General features: G+C 36.5%; 2 protein-coding genes and 1 pseudogene across 4 annotated transcripts; all 3 read left to right on the plus strand.

The window, feature by feature from the left end:
• Window positions 1-1,112: 1,112 nt before the first annotated feature.
• Window positions 1,113-5,181, plus strand: LOC120000619 (annotated as a pseudogene).
• Window positions 5,182-6,430: 1,249 nt separating this feature from the next.
• LOC120000620 (alpha-galactosidase-like) lies at window positions 6,431-9,390 on the plus strand. The gene is made up of 13 exons (XM_038848743.1): window positions 6,431-6,436; window positions 6,528-6,599; window positions 6,830-6,888; window positions 7,078-7,225; window positions 7,326-7,583; window positions 7,697-7,871; window positions 7,973-8,034; window positions 8,118-8,287; window positions 8,405-8,502; window positions 8,598-8,656; window positions 8,743-8,877; window positions 8,982-9,042; window positions 9,167-9,390. Exons 1-13 carry the CDS (start codon window positions 6,431-6,433, stop codon window positions 9,388-9,390), a joined length of 1,527 nt encoding a protein of 508 aa, XP_038704671.1.
• A 1,575-nt stretch (window positions 9,391-10,965) lies between these two features.
• On the plus strand, window positions 10,966-14,706 carry LOC119999782 (sufE-like protein 2, chloroplastic). 3 transcript variants are annotated; one of them, XR_005468504.1, is made up of 3 exons: window positions 10,966-11,863; window positions 13,438-13,520; window positions 14,374-14,706. XR_005468504.1 is itself a non-coding variant. In XM_038847529.1 (2 exons), the coding sequence occupies exon 1, from the start codon at window positions 11,130-11,132 to the stop codon at window positions 11,829-11,831; it is 702 nt and encodes a 233-aa protein (XP_038703457.1). In that variant the 5' UTR covers window positions 10,966-11,129; the 3' UTR covers window positions 11,832-11,863; window positions 12,199-12,399. The 3 variants fall into 3 exon arrangements, 2 of the variants coding, with proteins under 2 accessions (XP_038703457.1, XP_038703458.1); XM_038847529.1 differs by lacking the exons at window positions 13,438-13,520; window positions 14,374-14,706 and adding an exon at window positions 12,199-12,399; XM_038847530.1 differs by lacking the exons at window positions 13,438-13,520; window positions 14,374-14,706 and adding an exon at window positions 12,226-12,398.
• Window positions 14,707-17,332: the final 2,626 nt, after the last annotated feature.

The raw sequence follows: 17,332 nt of genomic DNA on the forward strand, positions 1-17,332 counted from the left end.
TTATTTTTCTTTTTTACAGTTTTTAATTTGGATATTCAAATTAAAGTGTTAATTTTTAATTTGAATATGTCATACAATGTGAAATAAATTGTAATATTTACTGTAACAAAACATGGCAAATATATAAAATCAATGATATTAGGAAAGTAGTTGGAAAGTGTGATCCAAACATTGACAATGAACCATTCTCATCTCTATATCCGCGAATCAAAAGAGAATATTTCAAGTATTGTTCTTCTTTTTGGAGAAAATGAGAATTGCTCATCTGGGAGGAATTCAATTTTCTTTTCCATTTTAGATTCCAAGAATCTCATCAATCAAACATAGAAATCATTTGCAAAAAGAAAATTTGTATTCCCACCTAAAACTAGTATAAACTAATACAATATTTGTTAATTAACAACATAACCACCTATTAGTGTACATGCAAGATTACAAATTCTGATACGTAGCGTCCATTGCCCATATAAGTACGGAGCTTCTCATAAGAGCTTGACACTTGAATTTCGATTCTAGACAGTAAAAGACCATGAAAACAGTCGGGATTCTGACCTCTCTGTGTTTGTTGTTCGCCCTTTCAGTTTGCAGGTGCTGGGTTTTTCTCCAATTTTTTTTCCTCTCTCTCTTCACATTTGCTTCTTTATACTATTTCTTCATTGTGCTGTTGATTTGTTTGACGAAGTCATGCTAGTGAGTTGTATCTAAGACACATTTTGACAATTTTCTTTTTGTGTGCTATTATGTACATAGAAATTATATCATGGTATCGGAGGCAGGTTATATACATCCATCCTCCTCTACCGTCACAACCTTACATGGTTCCTTCTCTACCTCCAACAAATGGAGATAACGCAACTGATATCAGTGAGTTGTAGAGAAGTGTAGAGATATTCCCTAGCAACCTGACTACGAGCTTCACCATTCCTACAATTGGAATACTTTCTGATATAATTTCTATGTAGTCACAATTAAGCTTGCTGGGTTGCAGAATATTAGAGAGGAGAACTAGAGGTTGAAAAAGAAGCATCCAATAGTATTGAATTTATGAAGAAAAAAAAATTCAAGTGTCTTACATATACCACGCTAGCACATGAGAAATTCATGTATGAATTATGAACTCGTGTATTGAACTCCGATGGAAGAGTATGATTATCATACATCTTATCACGGGGCTAACACCATCATTGGCTAACGTAGTTGGTTATTTGGTGTTGAGCTGAATGAGATGGGCCATGAGTCTCGAGGCTTGATAATAATTATTCAGGGGTAACTTTAGTCACACCCTGATTTTTTCTAAAACCATCCTGTCAATTATTTTTACAAGAGATGGTCAACTTAGATTGGAGTGTCTCTAGAAAAAAACGGGGTGTGACTAAAGCTACCCTTATTCAGTGGTATTTGGAAGATGGACTTGGGCCTGTTTGGACTTTTGAGTGGGTTGTTTACTTGTTTTTGTCATTGTAATCCACTTGGGCTTTGTTTCATTTATAGCCCAATCAATTGGTTGTCCCAACCGAGAAGCCCAATATAAAACTCAAACCTGGTCTGCTCACCACTTCTGCGAATCCACAAGTACCAACCACCTCCCATGGCTGCTCTGTCCTTCACTCCTCAAATTCACCAGCTCACAAAATCCAAACTCAAAGCCGGATGGAGACAGAAACCGAAGGCCACTCTCTCTTTTCAGACCCCTATCAGCAGCTCAACTTTCTCAGACCCCTTTGCTTAATGGCTATTTGAATACAAAACAGTTACTGTAGCCCAATGGTCGTCACAGACTGACAAGACTAAAAAGAGGTTAACATAAAATGAAATAAACAAAGAATGGGGCCAAGACTAAAGCAAGCCCAAACTTAATAACAAATAACAACAACCTCAAGGCCCAATAATGAAGACCCAAAATTTGGCCCAGCTCTTCAAGGACATGATCGAGCAAGGGTAAGAGAGAACAAATTCTTAAAAAAGGGAGCTGTAGAAGAATACGGAGAGCAAGGTCGGGGTAGACCTGAAACACATTTCGCCAGTTTTCTTTTTGTCATTTGCTATTATGCACTTAAATTGTTTGGCGTTTGATGGTGATTGTTTAGGTATTGAACGGAACCCAGAACCAGAATTATTAGTAGTTCGTTGCTTGCTTATTAACGTGTATAAATTCGTGTTTTTTCATAACGTGAATTGGTGGGAGTTTTGGAGCCTACTATTTTGTTGTAATGAAGTTGGGGGAAAAGAAAATGAAGGGGGGGGGGGGGGTTCATATTCTTGTGCTCTGGATTAAGCAGAGCAATCTTTGTTTTCTGTTGAGTATTTTCTTTTTGATTGCCGGTGTTGATTCATCTACTTTTGGTTCCGTGATCTGATTTTTTTTTTCACCCATTTCATATTATCCTCTCAAATTTCGTCGACACCACCAAGAGGTTGGAACTCCTATGATTCTTTCTGCTGGACTATTAATGAGGAGCAGTTTTTGCAAAATGCTGACGCTGTTTCTAGTCGTCTATATCCTCATGGATACGATGTACAAACTTGACTGGTAATCTATGTTTAAATATTTTAAAATTTCTTTCAATTTGAGGAAAATAAATTGAAGTAGAATCTTCCTTGTGGTTGCATGCAACTATTGGCATTGTGTGCAGTATGTTGTGGTGGATTACCTCTGGTATAGGAGACTGGTGAATGGTGCTGGTGTTGATTCTCTTGGATTCGATGTTATTGATGGATGGGGAAGGTTGGCTCCTGACCCAAGTAGGTGGCCTTCATTTGAAAATGGGAAAGGATTCAGTGAAGTATCGGAGAAGGTGCATTCCATGGTCTAAAGTTTGGGATTCATGTGATGAGAGGAATAAGTACTCAAGCATATAATGCCAACACCCCTATTTTAGACATCAAAACGGTATCACTCCTCATTAGCATCAATTGTTGTCATATTTCTTTTCTTGTTCTATTATTTGTCTTGCATAATCGAATCTGGGATTCCCCAGAATTTTGTCGTTAAAAATAGAATATTGGTTGAACTTTGTTCTTTGAGATTAAGACTGGAGAGTATTTTCTATGCTACCAAAAAAAAGCTTGAGTCTTTACTTTTGATTTTCAATAGGGACGTGCCTATGAAGAGTCTGGTCGTTTATATACGGCAAAAGATATTGGGTTTCCAGGAAGGCCTTGTTCATGGATGCAAAATGGTTTCATGGCTGTAAATACTACGATGAAAGCAGGAAGAGTCTTCTTGTGGTCACTTTATGAGCAATATGCTGATTGGGGTGTTGATTTCGGTAATCTAACAACAACTTGAAAGTCATTCTTTTCTATTTACTATGGCAAAATTATCCTAGAAATCAAAATTGATTACTGTGTATTTAGATGACTCTTTGGGAAGAGGATAATTTTATCATGTGATGAATCATTGCCTGCTATTAGTCATCCTTTTAACTGCGTGAGACGATGTCTGATTCAGCATAGAGGCTCAAACTCCTGCATGGTTTCATAGCAAATTTTATATTGACCAAGTGTATAAAAAGGTAAACAACTCCCGTACACAAGGCTCCCTTAGTGGGCGGGGTCAAAGACGGGCAGGATGTACTTATACCTTCTCTAATGGCTCAGTTTTTGTCTTTCTGTTTTAGTAACTTGTACATTCATCCCTACTTCTATTTGCAGTGAAGCATGACTGTGTATTTGGTGATGACTTGGATCTAGACGAGATAAAAACTGTGTCAAGTGTATGTAGAGGCAATGTTTGATGCATTTACTAATATTAACTATAATTTTGGAATCATAATACATGGAGCATCCTTGTGCAGATCCTGAGAATACGGAGACAGGATATCTTGTATTCTGTGTCTCCTGGAACCAGTGTGACACCAGCTATGGCCAAAAACGTAACTGAATTAGTTGACATGTACAGGATATCCGGTAATGTTTGGGATTTATCGGGAGATGTTGCTGCTGCTTTTGATGTTGCCAGGTTGGTGAAGAGTTCTATTAACGCTAAGAGTTGGCAGCACCGTTGCATTCCAATTTTTCTCCTTATCAATTAATTTTAGCCCTTGGTTATCATTTGATGTTCTATATGATGATATCGCTTCAGGAACTTTGCAGCTGCCAACATGATTGGTTCAGAGGGCCTGCGGGGGAAGTCATGGGCCGACTTAGATATGCTACCATTAGGATGGCTTGGTTATCCAGGTTGTGAAAAGATAGATGATAGTTGTGTTTTTTTTTTTCCCTTTTCAAACTAACCATGTAAAGCAAGAAGTAATTTGTGGACATTTTCATGGATCATAGGTTCTCAACAAGGTCCGTACAGGAATTCTAATCTTAATCCAGATGGGCAAAGAAGTCAGGTATCTTCGTTCATGTGTGAATCAGTTTGCCTGCAACTAATAAGCCTCTTTATTATAATGTGTATTTCTTCGTGGCAGATGACTTTGTGGGCTATTACCAAGTCTCCACTCATGTTTGGAGGAGATGTTAGAAATCTTGATGATGCCACACACAATCTACTCACAAATCCTATGCTGTTGGAAATGAACTCTTTTAGCACAAACAATAAGGAGGCATATATGCAAACTCTTTCATTTTAGATGTCTTTGGAAAACTGAATTAAACATAAGTCTGTGGAATACTGAATTTTATATATGATTCTGTTGCATTGATAGTTTCCTTATGCTACCGTTGATGGGAGAATTCGCTTGTGGATTGCAACTGGAAGAAGCGGTTTGTATTCCTAGAACTCAGAGATTAATTTTGCATAAACGTACATCTTTTCGCCAGGATGTATTGTAGAACAACTGAAACAAGGTTTCTTAATTGGATAAAATGCCATAAGGTTTCGTACGTTCTCTCTTTCAATTGAATAATCATTCCTTTACTGATTATTCAGGAGAGGTGTATGTTGCTTTTTTCAACCTAAACCCACAAATGGTGAAAGTATCTGCACAACTATCAGATTTGGCCAAGACTCTTCCTGGGAGAAGCTTCAACTCTTGTAAAATCAGTGAAGTTTGGAGCGGACAAGATTTAGGAACAACACAAAGCCTAATATCAATGGATGTAGAAGCACATGGCACTGCACTTTTTGTGTTAAACTGTTCTTAGCCTAGGATATACAAATCACTCGGCCCGAGCAAGGATTCTTCGCCGGGGATTCTTTTTGTGTCAATTGAATAAAATATGAAGGTAGAATGTGCTGTGTGATTGATATTGAACTAGTTTGTTATATTTACAACAAAACCGCTTAGTAGGATTGAAAAATGTCATGTTGTTTGAATTGGATGAAATTCGATCGGGTGACTGGATCGACAAGGTGATTTTCCCTATTTTTTTGTGAAATTTTAACATTTAGGGCTTTAAATGGACTGTTTTATTTCAGGGGTTTTGTAATAATTTTATATTTTTCATCCTTTTAGGTTATAGCCGGCCCTAGTGATCATTAAGTTTTAGGGTTATATGACATATTTAAATTAAAAAATTATACTCCAATTTGAATATTTAAATTTAAAAACGTAAAATAAAAATAATTTTTTACTAATAATAAATATATTATTAATAAATTTGTCCTAAAATTAAAAAAATATATTAATTAATATCATTGGAGTAGAAAACCCATCTCGTTGACATTCCTAATTTTTAAAATGACATTATATGTATTTAATTTTAAAAAAGTGAGTATTCCAAGGATTTCTCTTTATTTTGGAGGAAATGAGAATTCATCCTTTGGGAAAAATCCAACTTTCCTTAGAATTTTAGATTCCAAAGATTTTACTAATCAAACATAGAAAATATTGGTAAAAGAAAAATTCTTATTCCTGTAAAGCTGGATTCCGCGAACCAAATCACATCTTATGGCTCGTTCTTTGTGAATGTTTGGATCACACTGTTATACCACTTTCCTAAACATTATACTACCTTCCTAACATTATTGATTTCCTCAGCCATGTTTGGTTAGAGTATAAATTAAATTACAATTATATGACATATTTAAATTAAAGAATAACACTTTAATTTGAATATCTAAATTAAAAATTATAAAATTAGAAATTATTTTTTTATTTTTTAGGTTATCAAGTTTAATTAATGAGGAATGAAATAATCTAAAAATATATATAATTGTATATTGTCAAAATTACGTGTTTTCAAAATGACATTAAGGTATTTAATTAAAAATAAATGAGGATTTCACCGATTCTTCTCTTTTTTGACAGGAAAGGAGAATTCCCACCAATCTTTGAAATTTTAGATTCTAAAAATTCCACTAACCAAACATAGAAATTCTTATTTCTACAAAGATAGATTCCAAGAACCAAACCACTAATTCTAAATTCTTATATCTACAAAGATAGATTCCGCCAACCAAACCACTAATTCTAAATTGTTTACTTAAAACTAGTAATACAACTATAGAATTGTTAACGGGCCAACGTACTTTGCGTACATGCATGTAAGATTACAAATTTTCATAATTAGCCTCCATTGCCCCTATAAGTACGGAGCTTTCCCATAAGAGTTTGGCACTCGGATTTCGGTTCTAGACAGTAAAAGACCATGAAGACAGTCGGGCTGCTGACCTCTCTGTGTTTGTTGTTTGCCCTTTCAGTTTGCAGGTGCTTGGTCTTTTCTCCATTTTTTCACTCTCTCTCTCTTTGCATTTGCTTCTTTCTACTGTTTCTTCGTTGTGCTGCTGATTTGTTTGACGAAGTCATGATTGCTGTAACTCAAAGTCGATCATTAATGGTTGCTAGTGAGCTACAGCTGAAACACATTTTGCCAGTTTTCTTTTTGTCATGTGCTATTATGTGCTTATATTGTTTGGCGTTTGATGGTGATTGTATAGATATTGAACGGAACCCATAACCAGAACTATTTTATAGTTCGTTGCTTGCTTAGTTATGTGTATAAATTAGTGTTTTTCATAACTTGAATTGATGGGAGTTTTGTTGTGCTCTGGATTAAGCATAGCAATCTTTGTGTTCTCTTGAGTATATATGTTCTTTTTGATTGCCAGTGTTGATTCATCAACTTTTGGCTCCGTGATCTGATTTTCTTTCTTCTATGAAACAAATTATGTGTAAGCCATTTCAGGGTATCCTCATTGAATCTAAGACTCCGGCACTATAAACCACCAAGAGGTTGGAACTCCTATGATTCTTTTTGCTGGACTATTAATGAGGAGCAGTTTTTACAAAATGCTCAAGCTGTTTCTAATCGCCTTTATGCTCATGGATACAAGGTACGTATGAACTTGACTGATGATCTATGTTAAAGATCTTTGAATTTCTTCTAGTATGAGGAAAAAAATTGAAGTTGAATGACTGTTACTTGTCGCCCAGTATGTTGTGGTTGATTATCTCTGGTATAGGCGAATGGTGGAGGGTGCTGGTATCGATTCTCTTGGATTCGATGTGATTGATGAATGGGGAAGGTTGGCCCCTGATCCAAGTAGGTGGCCTACATCTGTAAATGGGAAAGGTTTCACTCAAGTATCGGCGAAGGTGCATTCCATGAATCTAAAGTTTGGGATTAATGTGATGAGAGGAATAAGTACTCAAGCATATAATGCCAACACCCCTATTTTAGACGTCAAAACGGTATCTTGCTCCTCATGAGCATCAACTGTTGTAATCTTTCTTTTCTTGTTTTATTATTTCTCTTGCATAATCGACTCTGGGATTCCATTTTCTTTACTTTGGATTTTCAATAGGGACGTGCCTATGAAGAGTCTGGTCGTATATATACAGCAAAAGATATTGGGATTCCAGACAGGCCTTGTTCATGGATGAAAAACGGTTTCATGTCTGTAAATATTTCGATGGCTGCAGGAAGAGCCTTCTTGAGGTCACTTTATGTGCAATATGATCACTGGGGTGTTGAATTCGGTAATCTAACGACAACTTGAAAGTCATTCTGTTCGATTTACTACTGCAAAATCATCCTAGACACCATGTACTCAAACCTTCTCTAATGGCTCTATTTGCAGTGAAGCATGACTGTGTATTTGGTGAGGATTTGGATCTAGAGGAGATAGAAACTGTGTCAAGGGTATGCAGAGGCAATGTTTGATGCAATTACTAATAATTAACTACAATTTTGGAATCATAATACATGGGAGCATCCTTGTGCAGATCCTGCAAAATCGGAGACATGATATCGTGTATTCTGTGTCTCCCGGAACTGGTGCGACTCCAGCTATGGCCAAAGTCGTAACTGATTTAGTCGACATGTACAAAATAGGCAGTGCTAGTATTGCTAAGGATGGATGGGGTTATGTTGTTGCTCATCTTTTTGTTGCAAGGTTAATGAAGAGTTCCAGCACCTTTGCATTCCAATTTGCCAATTTTTCTCCTTATCAATTAACTTTTAGCCCTTGTTTCTCATTTGATGTTATATATATATGATGATATCGCTTCAGGGATTTCGCAGCAGCCGGCCTGATTGGTAGTGACGACTACAATGGGATATGGGCAGACTTAGATGCGCTACCATTTGGATGGGTTACTGATCCTCCAGGTTGTCAGAAACCATGCATAAATTGCTTAAATGATATAGATTTAGGAAGTTATGCTAATTCTGAAGTAATTTGTGTATATTTTCATGGATCGTAGATTCTATGCGCGGTCCGTACAGGAATTCTAGTCTTACTCCAGATCAGCAAAGAACTCAGGTATCTTTGTTCATGTGTGAATCAGTTTGGTAGCGATTAATAAGCCTCTTTATAATTATAATGTGTATCTTATTTCTTCATGACAGATGACTTTTTGGGGTATTACTAGGGCTCCACTTTTTCTTGGAGGAGATGTTAGAAATCTTGATGATGCCACATACGATCTAATCACAAATCCCATGCTGTTGGAAATGAACACTTATAGCTCAAACAATACGGAGGCATGCATGCATGCACACTCTTTTCATTTTACATGTCTTTTATTGTACATGTCTTTGGAATCAATACTGAATTTTATATATGATTCTGCTTGCTGCATTCACAGCTTCTTAATGTCGATGTTGGTAATGGAATTCGTGCGTGGATTGCAGATCAAACGGATAGCGGTTTGTATTCGTAGAACTCAGCAGATTAATTTTGCATAAAACACATGTTTGATCACCAGTTTGTTATGTACATCAATTGCTGGTTTAGTCTCTTAGCAATATTTTTTTTAACTGGGTTGTTCAGGAGTGGTGTACCTTGCTTGTTTCAACCTAACGTATCAAAAGAGGCAAGTATCTGCTAAAGTATCAGATTTGGCCAAGGCTGTTCCTCAGATTTTTGGGAGCAACGTGAGCATCTGTGACGGCCGTGAAGCTTGGAGCGGGATGGATATAGGAAAAAATCAAACCGTAATATCAATGGACGTAGAAGCAAATGGCGCTGCACTTTTTCTCCTATACTGTTTTTAGCCACTCCGCTGGTGGCAAGGATTCTTCGCCGGGGATTATGTTTGCGTCAATTGATCGAATAAAAGATGAAGAAGGTAGAATGTGCTCTGTACGTAACATATGTAATGAGGACATTTTTATTTTTATTTTTATTTTTTTATATTTCACGATTCTGTAACACAAATGTCAAAAGGAATGGACAATTAATATTCTTCAAAAACTTATTTGCAATGTATTATCACGTCATCGCTGACACTGCCGTCCTCCGGTGTATATAGTATGAATGCTAGCTGGAGCCAGTGATTTGTACTGTGGCACGTACCAATTAAGCAATTACATGGTAATCCTATATATGGGCTTGGATAAGAATCGACCTTAGAGCAACTGTAATAGTCTTAATTTGTTAACCCATCAAAAATCTATATTGGGTCCCACTTCTATTACATAAAAAGTCAAAGCAAACACGTCTCTCAATACAATAATATTAACAAAACACATCTTCCAATATAACCACATCAACAAAACACAAATTCCTATACATTTTCCTTCCCACCCAACATGGTGGCCAACAAATTCCCATTCCCTCCATGTTGTCCCCAATAAAACTACACTACAACACAATCTTTTAATATAAAACACATCTCCCAATATAGCCACATCAGCAAAACACAAAACCCCATACATATTTGTTGGCCCAGACAAAATAACACCATTGCAAGTGCTCTTACGAGCTCTATAATTGGTGATATAATGCACATAATCTCACAAATTGGGAAAAAAAAAGAAAAAAAAGGAATTTGGTGGGAAAGATGTGGTTTGTTTTCTATTTTCTTTGTTTTATGTATTTTCTATTATTTCAAACATTTTTTTTCGTTTTTCTATTTTTAATTGTTTCTTTTTTTCCCCCTAAAATAGATCATGAAACTCTTTTTCGAAATTGTTTTCTGTTTTTCAAAAATAAAGGACAAAAAAATGCATAAACAAGAAATGCATTAAAAAAAAGCAGATTTACCGAAACAAATCCTTAATATTTAAAGAGGAAAAATATTAAAAAGAAGTTTTATATTTTATATTTTAAACTATTTTATATTATTTAAGTCGTCTGAGAATCGGATTTGAGGCTTTACAATTCTTTAGAGTTTACAATTCATATTTAATAGTGGAGAAAAAGTCAAATAAATTTTAAAAATGAAAAAACAAAATTGTCCTGTGATGTGATTGGATTTAAATTATAGACTCTACAATTTTAAACGAATTACGGAATGCCCAAATCTCCGAAAATATTTTAGATATTTCCAAATTTTGATAATTAGTCCTCGTCATCATATTCACTCACTACCTTGGACAATCTTTATAATAATGTTTGAGATCCCTAAAAAGTGACCCTTAAAGATCCTCATTTGATGTGCAGTGTTAGATGTAAAATAAACTCTATATTTATGTTTTTAATCAATGAATATTTTAATACCATATAGATTTGGAAATTTTTTGAGGATCAAATTTTAGGGTTTCTAACATTTTCCAATACCTTATTGGGGCCTGCTGCTTTGGCACCAGTTGGAACATTCTCTTTATGAAGAGAAACTCCCCCCCCCCTCTGACCTCTCTTCACACCCTCAAACGGCACGCACTTCAAGGATCTGTCTTCGTTTACTTGCTCAACCTTCACGAACTTTTCGCACTTCCCTTCTCCTCTCAGACTTTCTTTACTTTGTTTTTCTTTTCTCTCACATTTTCCTTCATTTTCTCTTCATCCAAACATGAACTCTTCTTCAACCTTATTAACTAATATTTCGTTTTCTTGCTTTGCAAGTCAATTCAAAGAGCTTAGTACCAATCGTGGAAATTTGATTCAACTAAGGCTTAAAAAGAACAGTGAAGCGAAATTTTTTGTTAAATGCAATCAAGTCTCCGATTCGGTTCTCTATTCCTCTCCGCCGCAGAGATTCAACCTTCCAAGACCTAATTTATCGGTTTCCCGCGCGGGGATGACATACGAGGTGGTTGTTGAAAAGCTTAAGAGGCTTGTTTTGGAATTTGAGTCTCTAACGGAGCCGATAGATCGAGTTAAGCGGCTACTGCACTACGCAGCGACGTTGCCTAGGTTCGACGAGTCGGCTATGGTGGAGGCAAATCGAGTCACGGGGTGTACGACTCAGGTGTGGCTGGAGGGGAGATTGGACGAGTGCGGGAGAGTGAGGTTTTGCGCGGACAGCGATTCAGAGATTACGAAAGGGTTCATTTCATGTCTGATTTGGATATTGGACGGTGCGGAGCCGGAAGAGGTGTTGATGGTGAAGGCGGAGGATTTGGGTGCTATGAATGTGGGACTCCACGGGAAGGCCCAATCGAGGGTGAACACGTGGCGCAATGTGTTGATTAGTATGCAGAAGAGGACTATGGTTTTGGTAGCCAAGAAGGAGATAGAGTCGCGGACTTCCGTCTCTTGTTGTTATCGCTGACGATATTTGGTGCTGATGGAAGATTCGTTGAGGTTGGTGGACAATCTCTCTGTTTTGATTTTGCCATATTTAATTTAAAACATAGTTTTTGGTTGGTTTCGTTCGGTGTGGAGGTAGTATTTTAAGCACATTTGGTTTAGGTAATGAAAGCTATGTTATGAAATATAATATCTAAAGGTGACCTCTAGTTTCTACAAAAATTTTGATGGAAAATTACGGACACCTGTGAGCAGTTTTGGACAAAAAATTCTCTTTAAGCGAGTGAGATATCGTCTCTGGAAGCAATTATTGTTATATTTGTATAATTTATAATTTATATTTTTATATTTGTATAATTTATATTTTATATTTTTATAATTTCTAATAGCGATGACCCTACCTTCTGCATGTGGAGGTCGGATTGATCGCAATGGTAAAAAAGTCAAAGATTGTACATCGCTTATGAGATGCAAGACGATATTGTACATTGATGCGATAAGGTGTTCCATATCAAGCATATTCATCCAACAGTTGACTGGTGTTGGTTCATTTATCTCGAAAAATGCAAGCGCATTGTGAATATAGCATGTCCGCTTATAACTGTTAAACAAAGATACATACTCTTTCCAAAATGATCTTAGCTCTTCAATTAAATCACGCCTAATAGAAGACCAAGCATATTCACCTCCTTCAAGACCTAACAAGCCAGCAATAGTTTTGAACTCACAATTACCGTCGGCTGCTATATCGATGACATTCACGACGTATCTTCTCAGTATTAGGGGAAATTGGTTAACATAACTTGGTGATGAAAATTGTCGTCCTCGTCTTGATATAGTTGATGAAGCAATGCCAATTGGTGAACAACTATGACGATGAGGTACATATGAAGTCTTCAAAGAAGTTTCCACATACTCAAATGCATAGGGATCTCTACGAGTCGATTTATCATTCTTTCTCATGAGGGTCGACCACGTGTATTTTGTATGACTTTTGGTTCCATAAGTGAGGTAGTGGACGGTTTGATTATCTCTCGTAGCTTCCTCAATAGTCCAATTTTACCAGATCATGGTTTCATTTGAAACTGTTTCACAATTTGCTCCATCTCTACCGTGTAGTTGAAATCATTATCTTCTAATAACTTGCTTGGCTTGAAGTCAAGTTTTTTTCCAAAAAGATCAACAAAAGATAAAGGAATTGGCTATTTTTCGCGTGCATATAATGATATCTCATTTGCACAAGGAAGTCCATGAATTAACGGAACAATACATCTGCATGCTTGAATGTCGAGTCCAACAATTTTTGCCCGATCCATCTCTTCTAAGACTTTTTGTAAAGTTTGTTTAGACACAAATTCTCTAAGCTCTTCGAAATATAATGTTTGAAATCTATGTTGAACAACATTTAAGCTCTTCTTCAAGGTTTTCTTTATAGCTGTAAATTGACATTTAAACAAATTATGAATGGTGGACCATATCGACTCAAAATTACCTTGAGATGTACGAAGCTGGAGTTTCAAATTTTCTTGAATGGATAAAAGAAGGTTGCTTATTTTTGTTTGGTTTCACTAGTCGAGGGCAAAAGCTCTGGCCTTGTATCCACATCTCTGATTCATAGCTTATGGCAGATACAGGAGTCAAGAATATGGCAAAAGCTCGATGCCAATTTATCACGGTCCTAGCCATGGAAATAGAATCTAGCCTCACAAAGGTATTTTTGTTTTACTCAACTGTTCTTCTTTAGCCTTGTTGATATATACAACTTTGGCCTCTGTATGTGGTGGCTGTGTGTGATTAGAGGTCATTTAAGTGATTACTGCGATTCGTTTAGGAGACAATTATGTGCGGTATTATGCTCATCTTCTTGACCATACATGTCCATGTGGTTCTTAGAATGGTCTTAAATTGGTTATATTGGTGTGTTGCATTGCTCCATAATTCGTGAAAACCCACCTGGAAAGATAAAATCTTGAGCACTAAAAGCACAAATCTCTGCTGCTTGCATTATGATAGTTTCTACTCAATGTTAAAATTGAGTTTACTGCTCGAGTTCTTGAAAGTTTCCCTATATCACTACTTCCCTCTCTTTGCTGTTCATTTATGTGATGATAATAAGGATTTTCTTCCGGTGTCTCGGAAATTTTTTGTTGGTAGTCCAAGAGCAAAAAGCTGTGGGTGATCTTCTTATTCTTCCTGTGTTATCCTCATGGTGCTATTTTTGATACGGATTGGCCTCTGTTGGATGTCAAATGAGCACATTAGATGTTTTTTTAGCAGATGTTACAGAATACCTCGCGTGCATGAACTTCTTCAGAGCCGCTGTAGGGTATACTGGCTCATTTTTCATGCATTATTAGTGACAGAAGCTCTTTCACAGAGGCAAAATACAGTTTTAGAAAATAGATACCTACATTTAGCTTGTACCTTTTCTCATACATCATGTATTCATGTGTGCAAAGTGCCAACAACTCTCCAGGTAGAAGTTCTGGGTCTGTCATTCTTCTATGTTTATACTGTGTGTTTCGACTAGTCTATTAAATTGCTGAAAATTGTAAATTGTTTAGGTTCTTTCTGGGATTCATATTTATGTAACGGGCTTGATTGGTTGCAAACATAGAACATTTATGCAGCTGCCATTTGCAAACGAAGATTACCTCTGAACAAGAGATCGTCAGAGATGCGTTCAAGCACACAATAATGATGAAATATGATTGCAACATATATACTTCGAACAATTGTTGTATAGATTGAAAGATGCATGCCTATCAATGTAAGAATGTATAATTGCTCATTAATTCCTCTCCCTAGCGGTGTAATACCCAGGCAGAATTATTTGACTCCTAGATCATGAAACTTCATATGAGATTGTAAAATAGTTGAATGATTGTTCCTGTTAATCTCTTTGGTTTCTAAACCCTACAAATAAATGAGTTTTTAGAGGTGTTTCTTGCACCGAGCGTTTTGCTTATAGGAGTCCCCATTTGGCCCGCGAGTCTAGACCCAGCCCGGTCCGACACCTTGGGCGGGCTTGGGCTCCATTTCTGAGGCTCGGCCCGAAGCCTGACACCTCGGGTCAATTTCGGCCCTGCCCAAGCCCGACTAAATAACATACATTATAGGGACTTTTGGAGGCCGGTACACTAGATTATACTTAATTGTAAAAAAGTGCAATCACTAAAACATCCTTTTAAAAAAGTACACTGGGATCTTCTTTTACCAAAATAACCTCAAATTTGATTTTCTCTCTCCATGAATTGTGATACAATAGTGATACTTTTAAATAGAAGATTCAATTTAGTATTCAATTTATATCTTTTGCTCATAAAATGATGATATAAATGTTAGAATGTAAATTTGATTGCATTACATGTCTTTCTAGTTCAATTATATCATTTTAGTGGATTTTTGGTGTTGGTGATACTATAGTGATACATCTCTGCAGCTGTAAATATTTTTCCAAAACGAGCAAGAGATGTACAAACCAAGAAAAGAAAAGTAATTAGGAAGAAGAAGTATGCATATTGGTTCAATTGTATCATTTTAATGAATTTTTGGTGTTCGTGATACTATAGTGATACATCTCTGCACTTGTAAATGTTTTTCCAAAACAAACAAGAGAGGTAACCAAGAAAAGAAGATCAAGAAATGAAAAGTAATTAGGAAGATGAAGTATGCATACTAGTTTCATTGTATCATTTTAGTGGTTTTTTGGTGTTGGTGATACTATGGTGATACTATAGTGATACATCTCTGCAAAAAACGAACCAGCGTCCAGATCTGCAAAAAAACAAAGCACAGCCCAGATTGAACAACGAAGCATAGTCCAGATCTATCAAAAACAAGGCAGAGCAACTCGACGCAGTCCAGATCGAGCAACGACGAAGAAGGTGATGAAGAGAGAAGAAACTCGACCAAAAACGGAGAAGAAGGCAACGAAGAACAAATTCAGATCGAGAAGAAGAAGGAGGAGGAGGAGGAGGAGGAGGAGGAGGAGGAGGAGGAGGAGGAGGAGGAGGAGGAGGAGGAGGAGGAGGAGCTCGAGTCTTAGTGGCCCGGGCCTGGCCTGGACCTCATTTTGAGAGTCAAGCCGAGCCCTATTTGTTTACTAGGAAGCTGAGGTCGGATTCTCAATAAACTAAGTTGAGTAGAATATTAAATTTTGAATTTTTATGAATATTGTGCAATGACACGATAAAAATAAAAAGTGATTAGAATTAAAACATACCGTAGTGATAGTTGACCCAATTTTTGGTAGCCCAATGTAACCCAAGTCTATCTGGCATGTTGACTCATCATGTGACAAGGCAAATATGATTTTTTTGAGACAAAAATACCCCCATTTGTTTAAAAACCACACGTTATAATATGATGATTATATCACTATTTTTTGAACTTCTGTTTCCTAAATGAAATTTCAAAAAATTTGAACTCTCAAAATATATATTAGATTTAGAAAAAAAATTACATATTCGGAATCAGCACATAAAGCTCTTTCTAACAAGATTAATTGTCAATAGGTTTTACCTGATCATTCTTAATTTCATTATTTTTTTCAATGGAATATCAATATAAACTATGAAATTGGTTTTTTTGAGGTCCAATTTCATTAAAATGAGATATTAAAACATGTTTGTAATTATTAAAATAATGGAATTGAGGTTAAAACATTGAACCGGAATGTTTAATCCATTCATAAAGTAATTTCATAATTTTTAAAAATAATAAATTTAGTGCAAACTAAGACTAAATTTGTAACCCTATTTCATTGACTTAATCAATGAAAAAAGGGTTATTCCATTATTTAAATCAATGGAATTCATAATGGAATAACTGCAAAAGAGGATAACCAGAAATTGCAAAAGATAAAAAAAAAAAACAGTACACAAGAATCGAATCGAATCGAATCCGGCTCAAGCTCCACAATAAAGTCCCCACGTAGCAATTACATTTATCAAAACCCAAGGAAATAAACAATTAAAAGCATGTGCATCTTGTGGATAGACTAGCTCCTGATAACTGTGTGTACCACAAAGCCTGCTTCCGCTGCCATCACTGCAAAAGTGCAAAGGAACTCCATCTCAAGGTAATCTCCTCATTTTAATTTTCCTTCTAACTTTCAATCTGTTGGAGCCTTGATGTATCTAGCCATACTCAACAGCTACATCTTGATCCTTCTACAATCAACAGCTGGGCTACTAAATCTTGAGTCCTACTGCATAAAACACTTTTTAGCTCTATATTTGCAGCCCTTACCGAACAATACTCGTGTGCCTATACAAGATTCCTCCTCGATAATGTTGTAAATCCACACCCCCATACACACCAACAATATTGTCCGCTTTGGGTTGTCCGGTTTCCATGGATACATCGGGCCCGCACGGCTTTGTTTCTCCTTAGGCCCAAGCAGGTGGGCTAGGCCCAACCCACTCAAGCCTAAGAAAAGGCCTTGATGGTGGTAAGAGGTGGGCTTAGCCTTATAAACAAGGCATGAGTGCCCACATCTTTAGATGTGGGACTTGCCCA

This window comes from Tripterygium wilfordii, chromosome 6, assembly GCF_013401445.1.
Source record: "Tripterygium wilfordii isolate XIE 37 chromosome 6, ASM1340144v1, whole genome shotgun sequence".
In the NCBI taxonomy this organism is placed as follows: Eukaryota; Viridiplantae; Streptophyta; class Magnoliopsida; order Celastrales; family Celastraceae; genus Tripterygium; species Tripterygium wilfordii.